Source organism: Uloborus diversus, chromosome 5 (assembly GCF_026930045.1).
Source record: "Uloborus diversus isolate 005 chromosome 5, Udiv.v.3.1, whole genome shotgun sequence".
In the NCBI taxonomy this organism is placed as follows: Eukaryota; Metazoa; Arthropoda; class Arachnida; order Araneae; family Uloboridae; genus Uloborus; species Uloborus diversus.
The window spans coordinates 38,160,242-38,187,639 of NC_072735.1; the positions used below are offsets into that span (position 1 = coordinate 38,160,242).

Here is a 27,398-nt window from a genome sequence, read left to right on the forward strand (position 1 = left end):
ACAAATTGATGGTCAACTATACCCAAGCAAATTTTTAGGAATGAATGGTTAATCTAGTACACCAGCAGCCAAATGACCACAAAAATGCAGCAGAGCAACTCCATCATAGCAGACTAACAATCACAGAAGAGAAAACACCCTTGCTGCTTTAAAAAAGCTTTAAATAATCATTTAAATTGAAGTTTTACATTCCATATGATGCCAGGAATGAGGTAAAGGTAGATATTTTCTGCCAAATATTTAATACTAGTGGTACCTGCACGGCTTTGCGCGTAATAGAAAAATTAAAAGATTTTTTGGTTCGCCTGTATATTTACAAATAATGTATGGTAAACTTTCTCGCCAATTGGCTTGTACCCATGTTACGGTTCCATGTTATGATAATTTCGTATCTTGCTAATTGGCTTGTGCCCATGTTACAGTTGCACGTTATGATAATTTTGTAATTTATCCGTCCATCTTATGATAATTTTGTTCCTAAAATTGGAATAGGAAAAGAGCCACATCGAATTTTCGAAAAATCGCTTTGAAGTGCACACTCCCATACTACAAACTAACTTTGTGCCAAATTTCATGAAAATCCGCCGAACGGTCTAGGCGCTATGCGCGTCACAGAGATCCTATCAGACAGAGGAACTTTCAGCTTTATTATTAGTAAAGATCATTAATTATAAACAGCAAAAGAAAACTCACGAACAAACACAAATTGCCATTGTTTTGACATGCCTATTACATACAAAATAACTGATAACTCTTTATGAAAATAGTATATTTAATGCAAAAAGGATTTAGAAGTAATTCTCTTAGAAAAATTGTTTAGCGCTATACAGTTAATAAAAGCAAGTTGAATGCAAAACAGTATAAAATTTGATTGCAGACAAACAATGAAATTAACTTCCCTAGTTTAAATACATATTTAAAAAAAATTTCTGGATACTTTTGTGAAAAATAACAGACATAACTTATGTACTAGAATGCTTCAATGCTCAACTGCAATACATGAGCTGCATGCAGCCGGCCTAGGTTTTCGATCATATCGAAAAAGGTAACATTAGCTAGGAATTGCCCGGCAATAAAGTAACTAACAGATTTAAAAGCATAATATAATGGTCAATTGATACTGCAAGTTCTTATTAAACAAAGCACAGAAGTTAACTTACAATTTAATTAACATTTAAAATATTAAACAAGAAATTTACACTAAGAAATACTTTCCTATCTAGACTCATTACTAGCAAATAAATGCATTAATGCTCCCAATACAACTTTGCATTCTTCGATTGATTTTCACTTAGAGTTAACGAATTTAACTCTAAGTGCCAAGTCCTCTCAATTTATAGATTGGAAAACTGAACATTGGAATTTATAAACTTCATACAGAATATAATAATAATTTCAGTCAGTGGCGTAGCCATGGGGGGTGGGGGGGGATAGGGGGGTTAGAACCCCCTTCCCATGAGTTCCAAAAATTTATATATATATATATTGTTACAAATTCTGTAAATAGAAATTATTGTAGTAACGTAACCTGTAAATAGTTTCCCGCAATGAATATACAGCCCCTATACATTCAGTATACGACTCCTCTATTTCTTTTTTGTTCATTGATAAAATTTGATAACGGTCTACTATTTTCGAGAAGCGTTTGGAATCTTGTGGAATATTTGAGAGATTTCTTTCGATGTTTATAAAAGCGTCCCGCGTGATAAAAAGTTAGTTTCGGTTGAGAATTCGAACTGAGAGTGTATTAGCTCTGTTTATTGCGAGGCATTTCGCTGTGTTGTTTTTCGTATTTGGAAGTAAATATGTGTGTAACCGTTGAGTTTACGGTGTGGTGTGATATTTGCTTAATTGCTGATGATTAATTTAGCAGTTGTTAACGATCTTTCCTGTACATAGTGTGAATAAATTCTCTGTGTTTTTAATCAAGAACTGTGTCGTCCTTTCAAGGAAGTTGGAAGTCGCGCCGGATCCGTTACAATTGGCGCCCAACGTGGGGCTTCTTCTGGACTTTCTTGGAGTAAGTGTGACTTTGGACATTTTTTCATAAAGACTGTTTGAATTTATAGACTTTGTTTTTATGGTGATTACTCGCGCAATGGATGACCAATTAAAACAACTTCTGGAAGCAATTAATGCTGTGAAAAGTGACTTGACTGAAAGTTTGGCGGTTAATCAAGAACAATTAAAAAATGATATGGCGGCTAATCAAGACCAATTAAAAAGTGATTTGACTGCAAGTTTTACTGCAAATCAAGAACAATTAAAAAATGACATTGCGTCTAATCAAGAACAATTGAAAAATGAATTAGCGGCTAATCAAGAACAATTGAAAAACGAATTGGCGGCTAATCAAGAACAATGGAAAAGTGATTTAATGTTGCTGAAAAATGATTTAGCTTCTAACCAAGAGGAAATTAAAAACGACCTTACTTCGGTAAAAACAGTGATGGAAAATAAATTTAATGAGATAGAGCATCGAGTTGATGCTTTTGATGAAAAATTTGAAACAGTAGAAAACCGTATCGCAACAGTTGAAAATCATCTGGATGAGAAAATTAAAAACATGGAAAGGAGATTGGCTACCGCGGAAAGCAGCTCTGTACAGTTAGGCGCTCCCACATCGGTTGCTCGACCGTCCATTAAACTTGCCACATTTGATGGGAAAACTTCGTGGCAGGTTTACAAAACTCAATTCATGATAGTGGTGGAAGCGAACTTATGGGACCCTGCTACCAAGGCCTGCCATCTTGCAGCATCCCTGAGAGGTGTATGGGAAACTATTTACAGATTACGTTACTACAATAATTTCTATTTACAGAATTTGTAACAATATATATATATATATATATATATGTGTGTGTGTGTGTGTGTAAACTCGAGGGCATAGCTTTACTTTAAACTTCAGAAAAAATTAACCCCCCCTAAGGATTTTTTCTCGCTACGCCACTGATTTCAGTTACATATTTTTAATGCTCCAAAATTGAATTAAAAAACATTATTTTTAGTTAAAAGATAATTAAATAATGTACCAATTCCACAAATTTGCAAATAAAAAAAAAAGTCAAGTGTTTCAGGATTACAAGGATAAAAAGACATCCAACAAAAGCTTTTCATCCAGAAATTCACTTCTTCTGTGTTGAAAAAGGAATTCCTCGTAATCCCGAAACACAAGTCTGAGATATTTTGCAAATTTGTGCATTTGATGCATTGCTTTATTATCTTTTAAATTTCAGTACAAAAGTATTTATTTCTTATTATTTTAATTGTTAAAAGATAAGAAAATAAAACAAGTAAAAAACCTTCTTGATCCTTAGGGAATAATTGGGGATGTGAAATTTGCCCTTGAAATGCCCAAATGATAGCATAATGTTGACATTTTTCATGCCAAATTTCATATTCATCAAAGAGTTCTAAAGATTGAATTCTTCTTTTTTCATCAAGAGGTAGAGATAGAAAAAACCTATACATATCAACAATGTAACAGCTCTGCCATCCCTACAGAAAAAAAGAAGGAAAATGTTTTCTTCAACGAAGAACATTTTCACTTGAGTTAATCAATAAAAATAGTTTAGTTATATGTTTCAAATTTACTTTAATTTAAACAATAAAAATGGGCAGCTGCAACAAGAAAATCACAATATTACAATTTTTACAGGGTCAGAAAAATCCTTACATTACTGTCATTCTGAATTTTCAATGGAGATTATTTCCCTAAATATAAGTTAGGGTGACCTGGGTCCATATGAAAAGTTAAGATTTCATTTTTACTTTCACTAATTTTCTTTTTTGCTTTAAACTATTAATATCTTAACTCTGCACCTTATTTCGATCATTTTTGCAATTCGAAGTGCGCACCTAGGACTACTGTAGCGAAAATAGAGCTCTTGCAGGTTAAGCGGGAGCACGCTGTTAAATATTTCATTTAATTCAATATCATTTTTTAAAAAGTCTACAGAAGTTGAAAGGATATTTTGTTGCTTATATTGCGATTTATATATTGCAATAAAAGAAACTAATATGTCTACTATTTTCTATGTAAACAATAGTTTTAATAAGCATTTCTCGCCTAACTATCAAAATGCAAAAATAGAAAGGTGAATCATGCTTCATTCAAAGGTGACAACTACTCTTGATGTCAACAAAAAATTTATTATTGAAAATGTTGGGTGTTTTTAGTGCATATTTTAAAGATTTTTAATGCATATAATATGAGTCGCACTACATATAACAAAGGGGGAAAAAATAGTTCAGTCTTTAAAAGGCTTTAGAGAAAGAACCAGGTATTTTTGCGATCACGGTGAGATTCGGGTGTTAACTTGGGGTTCATTTTACATTATTGCTAGAGGAACCATGAGAAGTACCTTGAAACCTAAATTTCTAAATATAATCACATGCATTTTTAACTTATACTCTATTTAAAAGAAAGAACATGATTAAAACATCAAGCATGTAAGACCATTTAAAAATATACCATATCAGTAAATCTAGATTTTCTTTGATTTTCATCAGGATATTTTAGTAGAGAAATAAGAGGACATCCTTGTGATTCGAAATGTCTCTGCCTGCAAAAATAGAAGGAAAAAGTTCAAAATCAAGGTATTCGACCAAAAAATATGCATTGTAAGAGCTTGGGTTACACAAACTACTGCAGCAATGCTGGATCTTTGTCCAATTAAGTCATGTTCTATTCATTGAAACTTTTCGTCTTGGTTTCGGTTATTATAGTTGAAACTTACCTACATACTAAGTTGACAGTTCTGAAATAGTTATTAATTATATAACATGAGAAATAGGCCTTTAGAAACTATTTTTAAATGATATGGTTTGAAAAAGAGGCTTTCTTTAGACCAGCGTTTCTTAAATTATGTTCTGCAGAACCCCAGGGTTCCGAAAAGCTCTCTCAGGGGTTCCATGAGACTTGCACGTTTTCTTTCCACATCTTTCAAATTTTTCACTTAAAAAATCAATAAATACATCTTCTCAAAATTAAAAATAAATTTACTTTTACTTTCGTATACTCATCTGAGCTTTATCACCCATCAGGGTTAGCCACTACAGGAATAATTTTATTTATTGCCTGAAATTGTGCCTTTAAGATTCAACTTTGAAATTTTTTCAAGATCAGTCATAAAAGCACCTCTTTCTCACTTTTAAACATTTTTAAGCTTTTTCAAAAAGTTTAAGTGACTTGAATCTGCAACTTTTCTTAACTTTGACTGGTTTCAAACAGTTCAACAGGAGTGAAACTTCAACCTTTGACATAGCTCTTTTAAAAAATAAATAAATACGTAAAATTAATTTAAAGGAATTTTTAGTAGGACCTCATACCCAAAATGCACAAAAAACCTTCAGTTTCAGATCTTCAATTTTCATGCGCAGGAGCAAAATAAGAAACTGCCATTCTCTTACACATTTTCCTTCAAGTTTTTATATAGAACAGTTTTCGTTTTCAACGAAAAAAAAATGAAATAGGATTAATTTGGCGCCCCTGAAGTTGCTACCCAGGGCAAGAGCCCCACATTGCTCACTTGTACATTTTGACACTGGAAGCATGAGCTTAATTTCCGAAAATTTAGGGTGCATCTAATAGCAAAAACCTTTTTGAACTGAGTTACTTAAAGTGTAACAATAAAAAGTTTAGTTACACTTTTGAGGTCAAATAAATCCAGGATATTTTAAGGAAGTAAATAATAAACTAAGAAAGAACAATACATTTTAACACTTTATAAAAACAAAACAATCTTTATGACCCTCTATTGTGGTGAAAAACATAGCCTGCTCGGTTTATTAAAATTTAAAATCTTTACACTTTCAACTTTTCATGATTCAAAGTTGTGTTTTGAGTCTAGCAGGAGGAGAATCTAAAGGAATCATGCTTTTTCAAATTCATGTGCATAAGCAGTGTCCGCTTGTGCACATGAACTTAACAACAAAGTAGAGACACTGATTTTTAGAGGCTGGAATTTTGATCCAAGAACTTTGGACACACTTCCAAAGAACATAGCAAGCTGTCATAAGTGATCATTTCTCATCTAACATTTTGGTATGAATATTAATTTTCTTTACAAATTGGACCAAGTATTTTAAATATGTCATTTTAGTTTTTTCTTGCAGAGTCAACACTCTATTTATGGGTTATGCATTATTTTAAATTATTTTTTATTTATGTAAATAAAATTTAAAAACGTAACAATATTTTATCACAATACCTTTTAACTAAGTATGCAAACAAATAGGAGCAAAAGTTTTGGCTATCACATTTTATAAATTGATTTATATTTAAAAAATTTTAAAATAAGAAAAATAATAACATGAAGAAAGTGAGAAAGAATAATTAAATATATACATAGAGAAATACAGAGATTAGTGCAAGTCTTTACATTTAAAAGGAATATTTTCCAGCAAAGAGAAGAATAACTTTTGGTATAACAAGGGTTGCTACAGTGGCCGCCGCTTATAGGAATCACATTTATACTAAACAGTTTTGATTCCATAAAGCGGCCGATTCAAAAAAACGGCTAATTCAATAAAGTTGGATTTTTTTCTGTTTTTGACAATTTGATTCGTTAAAGAGGTTGATTCAATTAACCGGTTGCCACTGTATAAGGTTATGAAGTATGCCCTGTTTAAATATTTTCATTAAGATCACAAAATTTTATGCTGTTAAAAAGAATGAGAAAATATTATTTTGTCAAACTACAATTTTTCAGATAAATGCATTAATGCTTTTATATGCATGAGTTATGAAGTACAGTTGATACTAATGCTATCTGAACACTAAAAGAGACTAAAGCAATTAAAAACATTTAACAATGCACAAATATGTAAAGATAGATATAAAACATACGAATGATTCTCTGATATAGAGCTTTATGAGTTTGAAGATACATACATTACAATACCAAAAGCGTCCCACGGGTAAACCTGAAAAGATAAAGTGTAAACAATAGAAATGGGGTCTATTTATTCTTGGAAAAATAGCACAAAACTTAAAACTACTTTAAATAACCAGTTTAACTTTTTTTTCAAAGGTCATATCATGCTAACTTAGAAAGTAAGTGAGTAAGTAATTAATCAATTCAACTTGACAAAGTAACAAAAAATTAGCAATCTAAATAGAGGGTGACAAGAAATAACTTAGACACACATGATACATCATAACTTTAACTCTAATGAAAATATTACAACCAAGCTTCAAACAAATATGAATACATTATTTTATCTAATATATTTACAAATTTTCAAAATAGCTATCTTAAACCTCAATACAGTTTTAAACGTGTCACAAAATTTTCGCCTATGTGCTGCAACTTACTGATATTTTACCCCATGCCTTGCATAAGGATTTCTTCAGAGATGCCCAAGTTTTGTGAGATTTAGCACATACTCTTGTCTCCAGGATAGATCAAACAGAATAATCCTTTGGGTTCAAATCTGAGGGATACGGTGGCCATTATTGAGCTCCAATGAAGTCTAAAAAATGAGTCTTGACCAATATTAAGTGCCTTTAGCTCTTTGTGCAGGTGTTGAATCTTGTTGGAAGGTCGATCTTTTGTTTCCAAAGAACATTTGCAATCAAAGTAAGACAACATCTTCCAAAATGTGCTTGCGATATGCTTCTTGATTAATCCTTATCCAGTGATCAACGAAAACAAGCGATATTTTTCCACTAGCACATATCCCATTCAAAACCATTAGATTAGGGTCGTTGATGCCGTTTAAAAATGCAAGAAGATCTTGGAGATAAGGGAGTGTGCTCAACCTCATAAAACTTTGGCATCTCTAAAGAAATCCTTGTGCAAGGAATGGGAGTAATATTAGTACAGAGAGTTGCGGCTCATAGCCAGAGCCGTGTCCAAGGGGAGGGTTTTAGGGGTTAAACCCCTCCCATTGGTGAAAAATAATAAACCAAATGAAGAAAAGTGCAAATTTGGCTTAAAGTTAACTTGAATGTTGAAGTTTGTGCACGGCATTTTTTTTTTTTACCATCCCCTTTTAAGTTTCCTAGAAATTTAGAAATGCCTTCTCTTTATCGACTAAAATCATATTTTGGAAAAAGAGAGATATCTTTTTTCAGAGAGTAAACTATTGAATCACATTAAAATTGCCAATAATGGGAAAATGACATTAAATTGGAGTAAAAGGAAGTCATGTGATGCACATATCAGCTCGTTTGTAAAAGGAAGTAAAAAGAACTATTTATTGGATTTTTTCGAATTGTAGCCTATGTCGCACTATGAAAGCACTTTTCATATCTTTATACATAAAAGGCTAATCTCTGTCCAGATGTCTGAGGTAAACTTCAAAACTACTGGAGGGATTTTAACCATTTTTTCACCATTGATAGCTACATTATCAGTGAACAACTTAGGCAATAATTTATTGCTAAAAAACTTAGTTTAAAAACGTCGTGATCGAAAACAGTGAATGTCATGTAATTTCTACATCAAATGATTAAAGATTAAACCCATTGTTTCGAAAATTCGTTGCCTAACAACAGGAACATTAAAAGTAATCATAATGTAAATTTTGAATCAAGGCCTCTCCGGAGCAAGCATGATATTGCTTTCTTAGGAGTTGCATCCTTATCTTTATACATAAAGGGCTACTTCTGTCCGGATGTCCGGGGTAAATTTCAAAACTACTGGACAGATTTTAACCATTTTTTCACCATTGATAGCTACATTATTGGGGAACAACTTAGGCTACAATTTAATGCTAAAAAACTTAGTTTAAGAACGTCGTGATCGAAAACAGTAAATGTCATGTAATTTCCACATCAAATGATTAAAGATTAAACCCATTGTTTCGAAAATTCGTTGCCTAACAACAGGAACATTAAAAGTAATCATAATTTTTAATCAAGGCTTCTCCGGAGCAAACATGAGTCTAAAGTCATTTAAACATTTTTAAACTCAGTTTTTGCACACTTAGGTAAACATAGTAGAGAGCATTTTTTCTTTTTTTTGTGTGTGTACTATTTAAGTAAATAAAGCGCACATTTTGTTTTAGTGATCTTTGTTTTTGTTAGATATATTTTGGAAATTCTTCAAATTTTTATATGCTTCACTTTGTGCTTTCGTTTCTAAATGAATACTCTTTCGTTCTTTATACTTATTGCTTTTTTACTTTTATGGGTACGGATGAAGCTCAATTTTTAATGACGTCAAAGCGGTGTGTTTTGAGTTCTTTCAGTTAAAACAGAAAACAAAAGAAAGTAGCGATTGTTTCTCACAATTATTACTGACCCAGGCAACGCCGGGTATTTTTTCTAGTAGTTTCATATAGTGAAGGAATTTTTCAAATAGGTGCAGTGGTTCCAGAGATTACCTCGAACATATAAACACACAAAAATCCGCCCTCTCTCTTTATAATATTAGTATAGATTAAAGCAAAAAAAGACAAAGTTTTCTAACAAATCTAAATAGTACTGTTTCTCGAAGATACTTTATCATTTATAGTTCAGCTGCAGCGGTGCCAGTGTGACGCTCCAAAATCTCCATATATTTTTTTTTTTGTTAAATTAATAGCTCTATACTTTATTGTATGTTCTATGCAGGAGTTGTATGTTTAATCAAAACAAACACCGAATATTTGTCGCATTTACAATTCCGTTCTTGCAGCAATCATAATTTACAATTATTATTTAAGTGCATGTATATTTTTTGAACTCTGTGGCTCAGTGGTAGACTTTCACCCCACAGGTCCGGGTTCTATCCCTATGTGTTGACTTAGTCGTTCATCCCTTTGGTGGGCCGATAAAATGAGTACCAAGCACGCTTGGGAACTAAACCCTGGAGGTTACGCGTTAGGCTGACCACCTAACCGGAACATCTGCCTAGCACCCCAGAGCCCTTGGTCAGGAAGACTGAGACGAGCACAGTAGGCCTTAGTCCCCATGGGCTAACATGCCACTGGGTTTGGTTTGGTATATATCTATTTTAACTCTACAAATTTTATCCCGGTTAAATGGGGGCCGATAAACGACGTTCCACCAAAAAAAAAAATACAATAACAGATATGGTAATATTACTTAAAGTGAAATCTTCTAGGAATTTGTCTCCCCATTTTGTCTCTCATTGTGACCATCAAACAGAAATGAATAATTTTTTTTCACACCGTTGTGTTTTCCCGAAAATGCAGAAATGAGTGAAAAATTATTGAAACCAAAACCCCTCCCTTTATGAAATCCTGGACACGGGCCTGCTCATAGCCAAAAATTTTGCGACACGTTTAAAACTCTGCATTAAGGCTAAAGGTAGCTACTTTGAAAAATTGTAAATAAATTATACAAAATTAATTCATATAAATTTTGATAAAAAATCTTCATATTAATTTTGAAGTTTTGCCTTAATATTTTCATTAGCATTAAAATTACAGTGAAACCTCAATAAGTAGTCGACTGGTTATGTGGTCACTCCGTTTAAGTGGTCATTTTTCTTTGGTCCCGACAAGGTCTCATTCACAGTAATGTAAAATTATCCTCCTTTACTGGTCACCAAATTTAATTTCACCCGCTTAACTAGTCACTCAAAAATTGTTTTCTAAAATTCCTTTTCCTTATAAGATCTTAGAAAATAGTGTCGGACTTAGTTGAAAGGATGTTCGATATTCACTTTTCCTTGAAATCTTGATCATCGGTTCTGGTCATTCAAAGCATACTTCTTGCTGTGACTCTGCCAAGTACCGAGAATATGAATCTAACTCCTTCCAGCAAGACAGGCAAAATTTAATAACTGGAGAAAGTTGATCAGTATTTAACATCTGTTCACAAGGAACAACAAACATAAAATTTAAAGCTTGATGTATGTTAGAAGAGATAGTTCTTTTCCCTAAGCAACAACTCCATCAGTCAACATTGAAGGATTGTATTAATTTACCGTAACTACATTAAAATAAGTTGTTGTTATTAAATAATGTATAAATAAGAGAAAATAAAACAAAGTAACTGTCATTAGTATTTTTCCTCCTTTTTAAAATTTCCACTAATTTATAGACATTGATTACATAAGCTATTGTTTTTCTCACAGAATTCTACTGCTATTCATGAATATTTGTAAGGCTTTTTTTTTTCTTCCTTAATTTCCCGCTCCACATAAGTAGTCACTCGGCATAAGTGGTCAAAAATTTTTGGTCTCTTGAGTGACGACTTAACGAGGTTTTACTGTATAACGTATTATGTTTGTCCAAGTTATTTTTTGTCACTCTGTATTTTTCTTTTGTTTTCAGCAGTGAGATGTTTATTTACACAATTAACAAATGAAAAGGGAAATATTCATCGCCATCTTTCATATTTTGCTTTAGCTGATGACTTTATACAAAAAACAAAGCTTTTTGTTAGCTGCAAACTATTGTGAAGTAAATTTTGCATACTGCTCTAGTATTAAACATCTGTCGCATCTGGAATAAACTCAGTACCCTGCCAAAACCACAACTTTCTACATTATAACTCAATTATCATTAGATAGGTTGGCTTTTAATTAACATATTTCCAGTCTTCAGCAGTAGAGGGGGTGAGAAGAAAAAAAGAAGCTCATAAAATTAGAAAATGCTTTTAAGAAACTTTTTATTGGACGATAGCATGCCTTTGAAAAGGGAATTTTACAGGGAATTGCTCTCAGGAGGACTTTCTATTGTACATATATTTTTTATACATATAATTTAATATCATTAAAAAAAAAAAGGTGCACTTATGTGATTGCTTCCAAAATTGTTTTTATTTATTTATTTTTGATAAACAACATACCAGTTATAAGGTCATGAATAAAAAATCAAGCAAAATAGCAATATTACTTGTTCATATGCACAAAATGCAGAATGAGAAAATCTTTTTTGAATCCATGAAAGAAGGTCATTTGAACTGCAAGAAAATACAATTTTTGCATTATGTATGTTAATCAAACACTGGATAATTTTCAAACTTTTTTTTTTTAACTTTGTTAACAGACTCTAACTATGAAAATTTAATTTTTTAGCTTGGCTTTTCCATTTTCCTGTGCAGTCAATAGAACATCAAAACCTGTCATTTAATGAAACTTTTGTCAAAATAATTTTAAATCATTTATAAAAAAAATTATTACTAATAATTATCTGAATAGATGGTCTCATTTGGTTATTCTAAATAATAAAATTACATAAAGATAGTAAAAATATACTCGTCGAAAATTCCATTTTCGATCATGGAAAATATCAAACTTCAGATATTTTCCAATTAGCTGTGAAAAAAGAAGAAAAGATTAGCATAGAGCATATTTAAATACTTTAGCTACTTCCCAATAACAACTGCAAAAGGGTATTTTCTAACAGAAGGAAATTTTCAAGAACATCTTGTGATTTGTTACAATAAAAGTACTTAATGAGCAAACTATTTTCTGTATGGATTATTGTTTAATATGTACGGATCGCCTAAGTAACAAATGCAAAAATAGGAAGCTCAATCATTTTTTTTTTTTTTTTTTTTTTGAAGATGAAACAACTTTTTTCTACATGGGTAAAAGATTAACAGCATGTTTTCAAAATTTTTTAGTGCATATTTTAGGTTTTTAGTGCATATTTGCATGTGTATTATAGTGATGTTTTTGTGCATGTGATACAGGCTCTATTCAAATCAGGAGGTGAATAAATTCTCTCAAAACAAAGGTAGAACATGCAATATATTTGAATTGAAATGCAAAAAACTTGAATACTTTTGATGAATGAGAAAGTCTTTTCATAATCTAAAACAAAACAGGTTTTTAAAAATGTTTCTTAATGTCAATAATACTTTGTGATCAAGATGCTGGTACACAGAACTCTCTAATTTTGAACAACCCATTTCAAGCAATTGTTTCTTCTTCCAATACAATAATTTAACATTTTGCAGGTTGATTTGAACTTTCTATTTTCAAAAGAATTTTTCTTATTACAACAAAACACCTTTGAAAACTAATATACAATGAAGCACCGTTTAAACGTTTCTCTTTTATATGTTTTTCTCATGTATAAGTTTTTTAATTTGGTCCATGCAGAATTTAATACATATTAATGCATCCCGCTATGCGTTTTTATCATTTGTACGCTTTTTTCATTCAGCCCCTTCAGAAACGTATAAACGGTGCTTCACTGTAAATCAGTTTTTCTATCAGTTTAATATCATGTTGTAATTAAATAATTCAAGAATTTTAATGTGTCATAAAACATTTAGCAAAAATATTTCATACCTGTTTGTATCCATGTATATAACAGAACATTCAGAGATAAATAATGTTGGAATAGAATAATTAATCCAAATGGCTTCAAAACATCTATTTAATTCTTCTAAGTCATTTAAATTAGCACCCAACATTATGTAGTCTTTGGAGGTGGCAACTGAAAAAATAAACCAATTTTATGCACAATATTTTTATGCACAATTTAGATAGAATTTTCGAGTAATTTGGAGTCAAAGAAATGTGTGTCAAAAGAATTGAAATTAGTAGAACTTCAATCAATATTTTTCAACAAAGATTTGGTTCAAAATCAAAATTACAAATGAACTAAATAGTTAGTGATATGAGAAGTCACTTTTAGCAGTAATAAACTTTAGAAAATAGGAAAATGTTTATTTAGATGCTGGGAAATGTTTTCTGTTATTATAAATAATCAATATTTGTATTATTACAGAACTGTAATGTTTGATTGCAGGTATTTACCATATATACTAACGTAAAAGTCCAAAGTTTAGTATAAGAAAGGGGGTTAAAAGTTCAGGAGCTAACTCATACACTGGGCTGAATTTCCAAAAATTTTGTCTCAATAACTCTTGGAAAAAAAACACTCAATAACCGGAACATTATTCTGGTTTTAGTCCATTCCTTTCAAACAAAGGCTAAAGAAGTAAATGCTCAAACATTCTGATATAATTTTGCTAAGTCAAATTGTAAAATAAAGGTTAAATTATTACAGTAGAATACATAAAATACACTACCAAAGCTCAGTTATTCCATTCGAGGACTGCAATTTTGTTCTTTTTAGCACTCATCAGCCTGGAATAGGAAGTAACTGAGCTGGAGGCATAAAACCTCAAAAGGAGCCAATAGAGCCAAACAAACTGGTAAAAATATTACAGTAGAAGTCTGATAGAAAATGCCGGATTAATGAATTTTTCCGATAGTTGGACGTCTGGAAATCAATGCTCATTTTTAAAAAATAATTCAAAAAGACAACAAAACAAAGTTTTGTAGATATTAATTTAAAATTAAAAAACTAACAAAAGCCATAATGGGGAAAAAAACTAAAAAACTTTGTTTGGGACTAGTAATTGCAATACACCCATTAAACTGGAAAAAACATGCATGGAAAGTGAATTTGCCGTACAAAAAAGGAAAAAAGTTGAAAAAATAATTGCTAAAACCAAGACATAATTCATTTTCTTCAACTGTCATTTTTTGTGGTGGAAGGATGTTTTGAAGTTTTTTCCATGGTTGAGGATTCAACAGGCTGCCAACATTTGCTGTTGCCGGATTGTGCCTGAAATAATGGTTGTTTTACTTTTGCAAAATGGCTTAACAGCAAAATCAGTTTTGAACAAAATCAATGCAGATTTCGGATGTTGGCAGATTTGTAGCACTTCACTGCGTTAACTTAATAACGCTTTTCTCCTCTCTTGTTTTTCCTCTCTGTCGATTAATGCTAACAATTTGTCCAGCAAGCAATTTTTATTTTCATTGATCTTGATTTGCAAAAGAATACATAACTTTTAAAAGACTTTGTTTGCCTATTTTCTTCATATTTTTGAAGTCTCAATTACCGCATATAAGGCCTCAAAATATAGATTTTTATATTTATTTCCCCCCCGGACCCCTTGAAATTAAGGATGTTCTACATCCGACTTAAAAAGACACTCTCCTGTTATCCTTACCACTACAAGGTGAATAAAAAAGAAATAAGAAATTAAAATCAAAATAACAAAAGTACAACAGTGGAAACATCAAAAATCAAGACAAAAAACATCTTCTATGTTAATATTTTTATGCGTGTATGTGTGTCTATATGTATACCATAAGTGTGTGTGTGTTTGGGCAATGTGCGAAACCAGGCCCCTCCCAAAAAAAATTTCTGGATACGGCCTTGAACAATTGCTAATGCCACGTCATTAGCACCAAAAAAATTGTGGCGGTAAATGTAAGAGTTATTTCTTCCGTTCTTCTGTATACACGCAAAAGCATACCCAGAATTGAACTCTAGGAAAACAAACAGAGGGAGGGGGAGACAATGCCAGGATGTTCAGAGAAGTCTACTATAAACCGAGGGAAAGAAAAGTAGAGTTTGAGTTTATTTATCAAACAACTGAAAATAGGAAAATAATCTTAAATGATTTCATTGTACATTTTATGTTAAACTAAGGATGGTATTCTATATTAGATATGCAGACATTTTACATACCTATGGCAGAGCTATCTTTAGAGCACTCAGAAAAGTCTTTTAACTCTGATTTCTTGATACATTCCAGCTTTTTGATCATAACTTCAGGAAAATCTACCTTATAAAAAGAAAAGGAAAAAGCAGCATAAAACACAAGGAAAACGTTACACTGCATAAGGGAAAGTATGTCATACACTTTTGGTCTTTCTAAATAATAAAGTTCATAGGTTGTCAACAACACAGTCGTTTTACTTAGAACTTAAAAAAATATTAGAATTTAAAACAATTATGTGTTATATAATTTTGTTCATCAAACATGTTGATTTCTAGAGTCCTTAATCTAACCTTACTTAACACAGAAGCCACAAATAGAATATTCATAACCAGAATCAGTTACAAAATGTCTAATAAGGGATCTGCAAGTCCTCCGATAAAAACTGATCAAGAATATTTTTTATAAAAACTTAAAAATAGACTTAAACAGTAGTGTACATAGACTTCGGTGCCCCCACCCCTCTCTAGTAAATTTTTACAACGAGTTTTACAAAAGAGAACTTGGAATTTCCTAAAATCTGAACTAAAAAGTTATAAATATGTAAATTTTATGCCTAATTAGTTAAAAATTGGTTAGTATGCATACATGTCAATGTTCCTCTCAGGATTTTTTAGGAGGGCGCCGTGCCCTGTCCTTTTAATTTAACCTTTGGTAGGTCCTCCTTCTAAGGGGGGCCTCCTTAGGCCCCCCTTAGAAGTTTTAATGAAACATCTCAAAATCAAACTTTTTTCTGAAATGTAAAGATTTACACAAGCTCGGCCCTGAAACGTCACTCCTCTGTTTCAATCACTTATCCACTAGAATCTGATTAGAATATAAAGCTGAATGCTTTTAGCATTATTTTCAAACTAAACATTAAAAAGCTTATTTATTACTTGAAAAATAATTACTATTGAAAAATACTTGGATTTTGTATGCATCTAGAAAAACAAAAAAGTAAAAAAAGCACCTTTATGTAACAAAACTTCTATCAAAAACGCCCTTTTAGTTGAATTAAAGTGCCCTTTTATCTGAAAGCACGCAGCCTCTTTTTTAGTCTGGAGGAAACACCAAAAAACTTTCAGTTGTTGTGAAGATATTTCAATTTCAAGGAATTCATTGTTAATATCAGATTTACAAAATATCTCCAAATGGCTAAAAAATTTCCTCAGATCCCAAATTGCCAGATGGGACCCACTCTGCACCCCTTGAATGTTGGTACATTATTCTATATATAAATTTGAAATAAAATAGAGAACAAAATTAAATTAAATATAGAAATTTTATTAATACAGTAAAACCTTTCCTAATGGACAATATTCAATTCCTCAATTCTAAGGCAAATAAAATTATTAAACCCTTGTCTTGCGGCAGTGTTGGGCATTAATCAATTATTTTTTCAATTGCCTTGTTAATTGATTAAAAAAAGTAATTGCAATTAAATTAATTGTGATTTAACTATTAATTGCACTTTGCAATTAATTTAATTGGATTAATGCACATTAATTGTTTCTTACAATTAAAATAATTGCAATTTATTTTTTTCATTGTTTTATGAAACAATTAAAACTAACATTTAACTTTACGTATCAATAGGTTCAGCACAGGGTAATCGCAAGGTCTTAAGTATTATTCGATTTCGTATTTTCGTTCAATGCTGATTTCTCGCTCGCCACGTGAACTAGCCTCGGCTTGGCAAGCTTTTTCCATACGTAAATGTTTGTACAGAAAATAAAAACTTTTTAACAAAAAAATTGAACCGCCGAAAAAACTGAAAAGCAAAAAATAATAAACCATTTTATTAAACCTTAATAACTAAGTTCTTAAACTGATGTAAGTATACCTAAGTATATATTTTTGTAATAATTTAGAGTTTTTAATTAACCTTAATAACTCAGTTCTTAAATTAATGTAAGTATACCTAAGTAGTTTTGAGTCGGTGCCAAACAAGCAATTTAATTATTTTTGTAAAGCGTGAGGCGCAGCGGTGGCATATGGCGACACGCCCCTTCGCCGGAAAATGCCGAGCGTTCACGAAGTTAAACCCGAACGTCGTTGAGTGATCTCGAAGAAGCACGTGTCGAGTATTTGGCTGCTACTGAGCTTTTGCCTCATATACAACAGTCAAAATGTTTATATCATTGTTCATCATACTGAAGAAGGATTTCTCATCTTGTTAAAAGCTCAAATAAATGGTTTTGTGGGTCATAGTATTATTCAGCGTAAGTATGGCATAACAACTGTAGCCGTTAATTGCATACATGATCCTGAAGATTTTTCTCACTGGTTGTTTGCCTCTCTCGTGCGAGGTCCCAAAGGTTTCAAAGCTCCAACGAGAGGTACTTTTTGTTGTATACGATCTTCTAGTATTCATGATTTAATGATGGCGTGTGGAGGGAGCATTTTTTGAAACATTTATGTTTATCGCCGGACATTTCACATTACATTGCTAATTTTATTTGGTTATTTCTTTAAATTTAGGTAATTTAGGGATCTTTGTTTATTTATTGTTTGGCACCGACTCAAAACTACTTAGGTATACTTACATTAATTTAAGAACTGAGTTATTAAGGTTAATTAAAAACTCTAAATTATTACAAAAATATATACTTAGGTATACTTACATCAGTTTAAGAACTTAGTTATTAAGGTTTAATAAAATGGTTTATTATTTTTTGCTTTTCAGTTTTTTCGGCGGTTCAATTTTTTTGTTAAAAAGTTTTTATTTTATAATTTTTTGTGGCTATAATCTGTATGCTTATATTTTTGATTACTTTTAAAATAGCTACCTACCTTACTTTAGCTATTAACGCACACACACACACACACACACACACACACATATATATATATATATATATATATATATATATATATATATATATATATATATATATATATATATATATATATATATATATATATATAATCGTATTTTAACAATTATCTGTTGTGTTACATAAATAATTTTAAAAAAGCAGGCTTTATATACTAACATAGGTAGGCCTACAAAAAATGCTGCTCGGATGAGGAAAAGATGTTTAGAAGAATCTATTAATGAGAAAGAAAAAAGGTTGGAAGCAAACAGAAAGAGAATTACATTAACACGTTCACAGGAGAGTTTAGGTCAGCGCGAGGAAAGACTGTCCAGAATGAGAAGCTACAATAACGATAGGTTATTGCAAGAAAGTGATAAGCAGCGCGCTCGTCGTTTAGATATGATAAGAGAGCGACTTCCAAATGAGAGTGAAGAGCAACGCGCTCATCGTTTAGATCTGATAAGAGAGCGACTTTCAAATGAGAGTGAAGAGCAACGCGCTCATCGTTTAGATCTGATAAGAGAGCGAGTTTCAATTGAAATTGAGGACGAACGTATGCTGCGTTTGGATGCTGCTCGTAACCGTTCAGCAATGGTGGTACTTCACGAATCTTCCGAGGAGAGAATTAATCGTCTGAGCGCCATGCGACAAGCAGCTCGCGATCGAAGAAACCAGTGTAACGCAGAAAACTTTAAGAAATCAATTAATGTTTATGCTGACTTGTCGTGTTCAATATGCAAAAAAAATTTGTATCCTCAGCAACGTAGGAAATTGCAAACTAAAAATTTAGGCTCTATTTTGCCTAACAAACTGGTAGCTTTAGGTAATATAATTACTTGTTCACGATGCTCAAACAATATTAAAAAACATAAAACTCCACCCCAGGCCTATTGGAACAAAATGTCGGTAACTGCAATACCTACATAAATTGATGAGTTATCGGAAATTGAGAAACGTTTTATTTGCAGAGTAGTGCCATTTCTTAAAATAATAAAAGTTCAAAATCGTTTGAGCCAAGACTGGTGCAAAGGGCAGGCAATCCTTTTTGCTCAGGATGTGGTCGAGCTGGCGGAACAACTTCCGCTTGAACCTTATCAAACTGGATTAGTGCTCGTAGTAGAAAGTCGTGAAAATTTAGAACATTCTAGGGAGTTTCAAATTGATATAGGTAAACTTCAAGTGGCATTGCAGTGGCTCCTAAAGAATAATGCACTGTATAAAGATGTTCGTGTGCATTTTCCTACTGTGATCGATATTTCTACGATAACACAAATTGCTGACGAATTTGCATTTTGTCATCTATTGTACGTTAGCTTTGTTGTACAAACTAACTTATTTGGTTTCCGCTGAAAAAAATATATAACTCCAACATTTTCTTATTGTTAGTACTACTGAATCCAACACACATTTCTTCAAATATCTCGAAAACTCATTTCTGCAGATACTGCCGCTTACCTGCCCACGGCAGTACACACGAGAGACATACAGATCTGAAGCTCATTCACTGTGAGCTTTTTTTTTTTTTTTGTAATACCCAACTCAGAATCAAAAAGTCTTGGAGTAAACAACTAATCACCCCCCCTCTCCCCCCCTTAGAATAGGAATTTTTCCCTCAAATTTATAGGGGAATTACTTCAGGCTATACCCTTTCTAATAAAAAAAGAATATTCAAAATCGGACTATTCTGTAAAATGTTATGTGTGGTCATACATTAAAAAAAAAAAAAAAATACGTGTCGACTTGAGAACCTCCTCCGTTTTTTCGTCGGTTAAAAATAGTATGTCACCATCACTAAACTTTGCCCTATTTTTTCATACAAATCCTGAATATAAAAAATGTTTGACGACTGGCACTGAAAACTAACCCTAATCACAAGTACCAGAGATTGAGAGGTCTACACTGCCGTGTGCAGGTAAAGGGCTATAACTGCATTTTTTTTTTTTTTTTTTTTTTTTGCATTTTGTCATCATTGTTTGTACGTTAGCTTTGTTGTACAAATTAACTTATTTGGTTTCCGCTAAAAAAATATAATTCCAACATTTCCCAGTTGATAGTACTGAATCCAGCGCACAATTCTTCAAATATCTCGAAAACTCATTTCTGCAGATACTGTCGTTTACCTGCTCAAGAGAGTACACACGAGAGACATACAAGTCTGCATCTCATTCATCGTGAGGTTTTTTTTTTTTTTTTGTTATACCCAATTCAGCATCAAAAAATCTTAGAGTGAACTACTAATCGCCCTCCTTTCCCCATCCTTAGGGAAGGATTTTTTCCCTCAAATTTATATAGGAACAACTTCAGGCTATACCCTTTCCAATAAAAAAAAAGAATATTCTAAATCGGACTATTCTGTAAAAAGTTATGTGTGGTCATATATAAAAAAATCTGTGAGTGAACAACAAATCTCCCCCTTTTCCCACCCTTTGGGCAGGAATTTTTTCTCCAAATTTATATGAGACCAACTTCAGGGTATAACCTTTCCAATAAAAAAAGAATTATCAAAATCGGACTATTTTGTAAAAAGTTATGTGTGGTCATACATTAAAAATCTGTGAGTGAACAACAAATCAACCCCCTTTTCCCACCCTTAGGGTAGGAATTTTTTTTCAAAATTTTTATGGGACCACCTTCGGGGTATACCCTTTCCAATAAAAAAAGAATTATCAAAATCAGACTGTTCTGTAAAAAGTTATGCGTGGTCATACATTAAAAAAAAAAATATACGTGTCGAATTGAGAACCTCCTCCGTTTTTTCGTCGGTTAAAAATACTTTTGAATTTTTAATTAAAATATACACTTTTTGAGGAAATTTTGCTGGAGCCATAAGATTTTTTAAGAAAAGTCATATGTTTCAGTCAATAATTTATTGCTCTTAATACATTTATTGTTGTGCATTGATCTTTTATTTGTTGCTAACATGTGTATTTAAATACATATTTAGATAATATGGTACCCGTCCAGTGTCCACTTTCCAGGTATATTGTCAGTATATTATACAATACAGTATATTATACAAAACCAATAATTTTTTTTAAGAGTTAGTTTTAATTAAAATTCACAAAACAATTGACAATTGTTAATTGTAGTTAACTGCAATTAACAATTAAATAATTGTTAACTGTAGCAAACTGCAATTAACAATCAATTGTTAACTGTAGTAAACTACAATTAACAATTAATCAACTGTTAATTGTAATTTTTCATAATTACAATTGATGGATTGTTAGTTGTTGTGGTTACTTTTACCAATTAATCAATTGTTAATCTTTAATTGTCCATACAATTAAAATTTGCCCAACTCTGTCTTGCAGACACACCTCCATTGCGGACAAAAAAATTTGTCCTGTTAGTGTCCACATTAGAGGGTTTCACTGTACTTAAAGGACATTAAAAAGCTAAATGATTTCAAAAATCAAATGTTCTTTACCTCAATATATTTTGTACCAGTCAGAAGTTCATTATGTTTTCTAAGCCTAAAATAAGTTGTATCGAATCCAGCTCCCAATGATATAATCTACAAAATAAAATGCAAATAATAAATATAACTATGGAATAAAAGCCTTTTCTTAAATACATATTGTAAAAAATAAATAACCTGGTTTGCTTCAACCGCTTTTGATTTTATCTGTAGAAACCATGATTTTAAAACCTGTTCCATAGCTTTAAAACGTACGTAATACCCCCTGGATAAAATAGAAGAACAAAAAAATTAGAAAACATAAAACAATTAGACATCATTTCTTTGACATGACTTGCTACTACAGAAAGAGCTTTTGTCTCCTAAATACAGTATATCCCCCGATTTAAGGATTGTCAAGGGACTGGAAAAGTTATTGTTAAATCAAAGAGCATAATTATACGTTCAATGCAGTTAAATCCAGACCAGTGAAATGTATCATTAAGTTGAGGAAACCGCTGAATCGGGTATCATAGGCACCCATATGCAAAATTTTAAAGGGGGAGGGGCTTAGACATTTTCTCCATGGTTTAGCACGATATTTTCACTATAGAAACTGATTTTAGTACAGATTAAAGTTATTAAAATTTGAAATTTTCAATGATTTATTCATCATGGCTGGAGAAGAAATATTTTTCCATCTTTGCAAAGAAAAAACTACTAAAAGCAATGAAGTTCTAATTTCTAAGGGGGGAGGCTTGAGCTCCTACTTGACTCCCCCCCCCATATGGGCGCCCATGTCGAATATCGTTAAATCGAAGTTATACTATACAAGTATTAAAACCAACTTTTCACATGTGCACCAAGATGTAGGCACATTAGCTCCATTTAAAAATAGCAGTAGTGCCAGATGACGTGGTGTGCTTTTTGGGAGGATGGACTCAGTAAGTGGCTGTTCCAAAATTTTTTTACAGAGGGGGACAAAATAATTTAAGGATTTATATATTAATTGATTTCAAGCAAATATTAAATATTTCTACAATATAAAACTAATAATAATAATGATAATATGGAAATAAAATAAACACACATACACAGAAGACAAAAAAAAAAGTATATTTAAAGGACAGAAATAAATTGAAATCTGCAGAAATAAACTTGAACATTCTTAAGCATTTACTTTCATATTTTTGTGAGCGAACATATGAAATTTAGAACATTCAATCTTTTCTGACCCATGATGGATCATAAAAGTGACTTCATTCTTTTCAAAGCCTTTGAACCTTTTCTAGGAGGTATTTGGGATTGGTAAAAACAAAGAATTCTTTAAACACACTAGAGGTTTGAAAATGCTGAAAGTTTGAAAGCTGCCAGAGGATTCTCAACTTTTTGTGGTTTAGCGCAAGTTTTTTCCAAACTTAACTATCCAGATATAGGACTGCAATGCTTGAGGATAAGTCTCATTCATCTTTTCAAAGTCGATCAATGTCTCCACCAAGAAAGATGAAGATTTCACAAAAAGTGATCAGAGGTAAACATACAGGATTGACAATTTTTCAAAAACTTTTGCCACATTTTCATTTTTTTTCGCTGAAAGGGAGATTTTGTTTAAATTGTACATTTGTTAACTGACCAACTCTTTAAATTTTGATTAAGTATTAGCCAAAGTCTACTCATACATGAAACTTACAAAAAAAGAAAACTTATTTTTTCTTGTTTCAGGGGGTAGGAGTTACAAATGTGATGACCAGCAACAGGCTCTGGGCCCAGCTAGGCTGGTCGAAGTCAATCTACAATCCCCAGTGAAGATCAATGGCCCTCTTAAAACTCCCTTGCTCATTACCACCCCTTCCAGTAAGCTGTTCCAAGGTTCCACTACTCTGCTAAAATAATAATTTTTTCTAATATCCATGTTAGCCTAAGATTTAAATAGCTTAAAACAATGACGTCTTGTCTTGTTTTCAGTGCTAAACTTTAGCCCTGTAACATTCTTCATTTTAATAAATTTAAACAACTGAATCATGTCCCCTCGGTCATAGGCGGATTTAGGACTGAGTTCCTGGGGGGGGCAGGATTTTTTTTTTTTTTTTTTTGAACAAGATTTTTAATTGCCCTCCCCCTCCGATGTTTTTGCCTGTTTTCTGTGATGCGTAAGGCTATTCTTTACTTTTTTATGTGTCGTTTTCATTACTGTGTGTAATCATGCTGTCCTTTTTTAATTGACCTTAAAAGAGAGGGGGCTGGTATTAAGAGAGTGACACAGTGCTCCCTTTTAAGTGGGATATAGAATATCTGCAGTTTTAGAGGGGCCCGGGGGTTACTCCCCCGGAGGAAATGATCTAAAATGGATATAAAATTCTGCATTTTGAAGTCTTATAAGGGTTAATTGGAAATAATAGGCAAATATGTATTTTTTTTTTTCAGTAGTTACGCTTTAAAAGTGCTTTGTGATGCAAGTTAATACTTTAAAGAAATGGTGCACGATTAAGAGAATAGGTATCAAGAGAGTAACATACCACCCATTTGAACAATTCTTAATTTATACACTTGATAAGAAATAAAATTGAAGCACTCTTTGCTTAGGAGTTTCAAAGACTTGTCTAATAATTTTCAAGATTTGGTTGGTTAGATTGGGGTTTTGGCTCAAGAGCCCTTGTAGGCTTTACTGTGCCAATTCTTTTCAGGGATTTTAGAACCTATCAATAATTTGCACTTTCCAGTCTCTGAAATTGAGTAGTAGATTATACAGTTGTACAGTATTGTTCAAACTTTGTAAGAAACGGCTATTTTAAGTTTAAAAGAAAAAATAAACTTTAATTTCCTATTCAAAAGAGAAAAAATCATGATCTTTTTTTGTTATGAGATTTTGGAAGATAAGTTGTTACTATATAAACTCCTTGCAAAATTGGGGGGCATTGTCCCCTTTGTCCCCCCCCCCTATAAATCCACCCATGCTCTTCTGAACTATTCAAAAACGAAAAAATAATGATTTTTTTTTAATTTTTGGAAGATGTGTTGTTGCTACATAAAGTCCGCCCAAAACTGGGGGGGCATTGCCCCCCTCTGACCCCCCATAAATCCGCCCATGCCCTCGGTCTCTTCTTTGCTCAAGACTGTACATTTTTAGCATTCTAAGCCTGGAATCATAGTCTAAATGATGAAGTCCATTTATTAGTCCTGTAGCCTGCCTTTGAACCCTTCCCAATACATTAATATCTTTCTTAAAATAAGGAGACCAAAACTGAACAGCATACTCCAAATGAGGTCTTACCAAACTTCTATATAGGGGCAGAAGAACTTCTTTAGATTTGTTTGAAATAGATCCATTGATAAACCCTGAGCAACGATAAAGATGTTTCAATTTTTTCATTTCAGGAGAAGCAACTAGAAGGTTCCTGTCTTTGGCAATAATCAAGTTATGCTTTCTTTAACATTTATTTTATAATTATATGGTTTTAGGAAGAAATCGCATAAGTTAAAATCATTTTATGAATCTAAAAAAATGTCATTCGAGGTATAGGTCTCATTTGAGTACCACAGATCGCTCCTCTCCTTAATGCCACCAAAAGATGACTGAAAGTTTCATTTTTAGGATTTCAATTTCGCAAGTTTCTGAATGAGAACAGTTTAACTGCTTTTTCTCAATAAGTCTGACAAAAAATAGCATGAAATGGTCTTTTTGAGACTTAAATTTCAATCAACTTCTGGTGTCAGCATCACTCTTGAAATTAAACGAACTTAACAAAATGCAATTAAAAAAGTTTTTAAAGTCTAAAATTTGCGACATAAAACAACATGCCTCCATCCTACAACATGCACACAAACTTGTGTTTCAAAGATACTCAAAAAATTTTGCTAACCTGTTTATTATTGGAGCTCTAATTTTCTGTTCTTGAACGAAAAATTGCAGAAATTCATCGTTGAAATATCCTTTTCTAGCAGAAGATAATTTGCTAACACAGCTAAAATCATTTGTGGTTTGAACCTAAAAAAAACAGAAAGAGATGAGAATTTTTAAAGGGAAGAAACTTTTAACGTTAAAATTTATTTTAATAGCATCAGTATATTAATTTAAAGGCCTTAGCACGTTGACAAGAATACCTTCATGTTTGTTGGTAAACGAAAATTAACGATTAATGCTGCCACCTTTTCGGCACTTAAATACCAACAAAATTCTCAAAAATTCTTTTCTTAAAGATCAAGCATTTAAATATAAACATACAATGAAATTTTTTCATGCAGCTGTTTAATCTAAAACTTGTAATTAATCGTGAAAAAAAATATGCTCTGAAATATGTAAATACAGCTGCGAAAAGTCGAATAAATACCAAAGTCAATAAATACAGTTATAGCAATTATTAACTATAACTGTAGAATATTTGTTTTCTTTCGTGTGTTGCTTTTCACGGCTAGCTCTGCTTGCTGTGGTTTAGTAGTGATTTTCTTATTTCATTGTGTATTTCCTTTTTATAAACCAAAGTGCGGAAAAGACTCTTCGTAAAATTTAAACTTCAAATATTATAGGAAGCAAGGCTTGAAATACGAGCATTCTTGTCAATTTGGTTTTTGTTTTGTCAGGAGACCCGGCGTGTCGTCTGTAATGTGACGGAGTAAAAGAAATGAATAATTTCGGCTAAAAATTGTTTGTTTATACTATCACAAATACAATTAGTATTTCTAAGTTACTCTGATATGGGTCGAAATAGCAAAGGTGAGATTGATGAAATAAATTTTTCAGTAAAATATTAGATTTTGAAGATAATTTAGGATTGTCATAATGAAGAGACCTACAAAAATTAAAATCTTGGGAGCCAGGAAAACAAATTTTAGTTCTAGGCAATTCGATCGTCAGTTTATTGGAAAATTCAAAATAACATGACACCGCTTCTGAAAAATTCTTGTTCTAAAAGAGCTACCTGCCAAGATATTTTATTTTAGTTTCTCAGGCGATCTGATGCCCCGGCCTTGTCAGATCCTGGTCATAGTAGCTTTTTTTTTTTTTTGTCATTTCTATGGCTCATTGAAATGTGTGAACTATTTCAATTTTATGTTACTTATTTTGTAATAACTCTTAAGTAATATTCTTTCATTCTTCACTCAGAAACCCAAAAATTGTTTTGCATTCAATTGGTAAGATAAAAATTTTCGACTCTAATATATTGTATTGTCATTCACAAGCACTTTGAGTTCTTAAAATTTATCCTCTCCCTCCTCCCCAGAAGCATGAAATGTTTCCTATGTATTCTATTTTTGATATTATATTCTTTTAAATGTAACACTCTTTTTTTTTTCCTTTTTTGCTCAATCCAAACTGCTTATTATCCTCACATGACCGCTATTGAAATTCCGGTTCCTTTTTCAATATTCCTACGTAATGATCATCTCTAGTAATATATAAGGGAACATCTCATCCATATTTGTAATGTATTTCAATTGTTAAATATATTTATTTATTTCATTTTACACAAACTGACAAATGGCAACTCCTCATTGTTTAAAAGTAAAAGACGCACGAGAAAGTGTTCAATAGATTTTTAGTTTATTTGAGCAACAACTTCCAGGGATCTGGCCAGAGGAAATTTGGGTCCGTTAATGGACCCTTCACAAAAATCCGATCAACCAAAACAGACCTTTCACAAAATCCCGATCAACCAAAACGGACCCTTCACAAAATTCTGATAAAAAAACAAAAATGGATCTTTCACAAATTGTTTATTGAAAGAGCAAATCTCAAATTAAAATAATACAGCATATTTCCTGT

General features: G+C 32.0%; 2 protein-coding genes across 2 annotated transcripts in view; one reads left to right on the forward strand and one right to left on the reverse strand.

Annotated features, from left to right (window-relative positions):
* The window catches only part of LOC129222546 (tRNA wybutosine-synthesizing protein 4-like), a 41,419-nt gene extending 15,675 nt beyond the window's left edge, over positions 1-25,744 (reverse strand). Inside the window, exons 1-10 of the mRNA XM_054857059.1 lie at positions 25,739-25,744; positions 25,498-25,622; positions 21,836-21,923; positions 21,668-21,754; positions 15,406-15,502; positions 13,203-13,350; positions 11,797-11,863; positions 6,896-6,927; positions 4,475-4,565; positions 3,303-3,498 (exon numbers count right to left, since the gene is read on the reverse strand). Of these exons, the coding sequence (XP_054713034.1) occupies positions 3,303-3,498; positions 4,475-4,565; positions 6,896-6,927; positions 11,797-11,863; positions 13,203-13,350; positions 15,406-15,502; positions 21,668-21,754; positions 21,836-21,923; positions 25,498-25,622; positions 25,739-25,744 (937 nt within the window). The remainder of the gene's footprint in view (positions 1-3,302; positions 3,499-4,474; positions 4,566-6,895; positions 6,928-11,796; positions 11,864-13,202; positions 13,351-15,405; positions 15,503-21,667; positions 21,755-21,835; positions 21,924-25,497; positions 25,623-25,738) is intronic.
* A 298-nt stretch (positions 25,745-26,042) lies between these two features.
* The window catches only part of LOC129221884 (general transcription and DNA repair factor IIH helicase subunit XPB-like), a 60,928-nt gene continuing 59,572 nt past the window's right edge, over positions 26,043-27,398 (forward strand). The window contains exon 1 of the mRNA XM_054856254.1: positions 26,043-26,348. Within this exon, the coding sequence (XP_054712229.1) occupies positions 26,330-26,348 (19 nt within the window). The 5' untranslated portion in view covers positions 26,043-26,329. The remainder of the gene's footprint in view (positions 26,349-27,398) is intronic.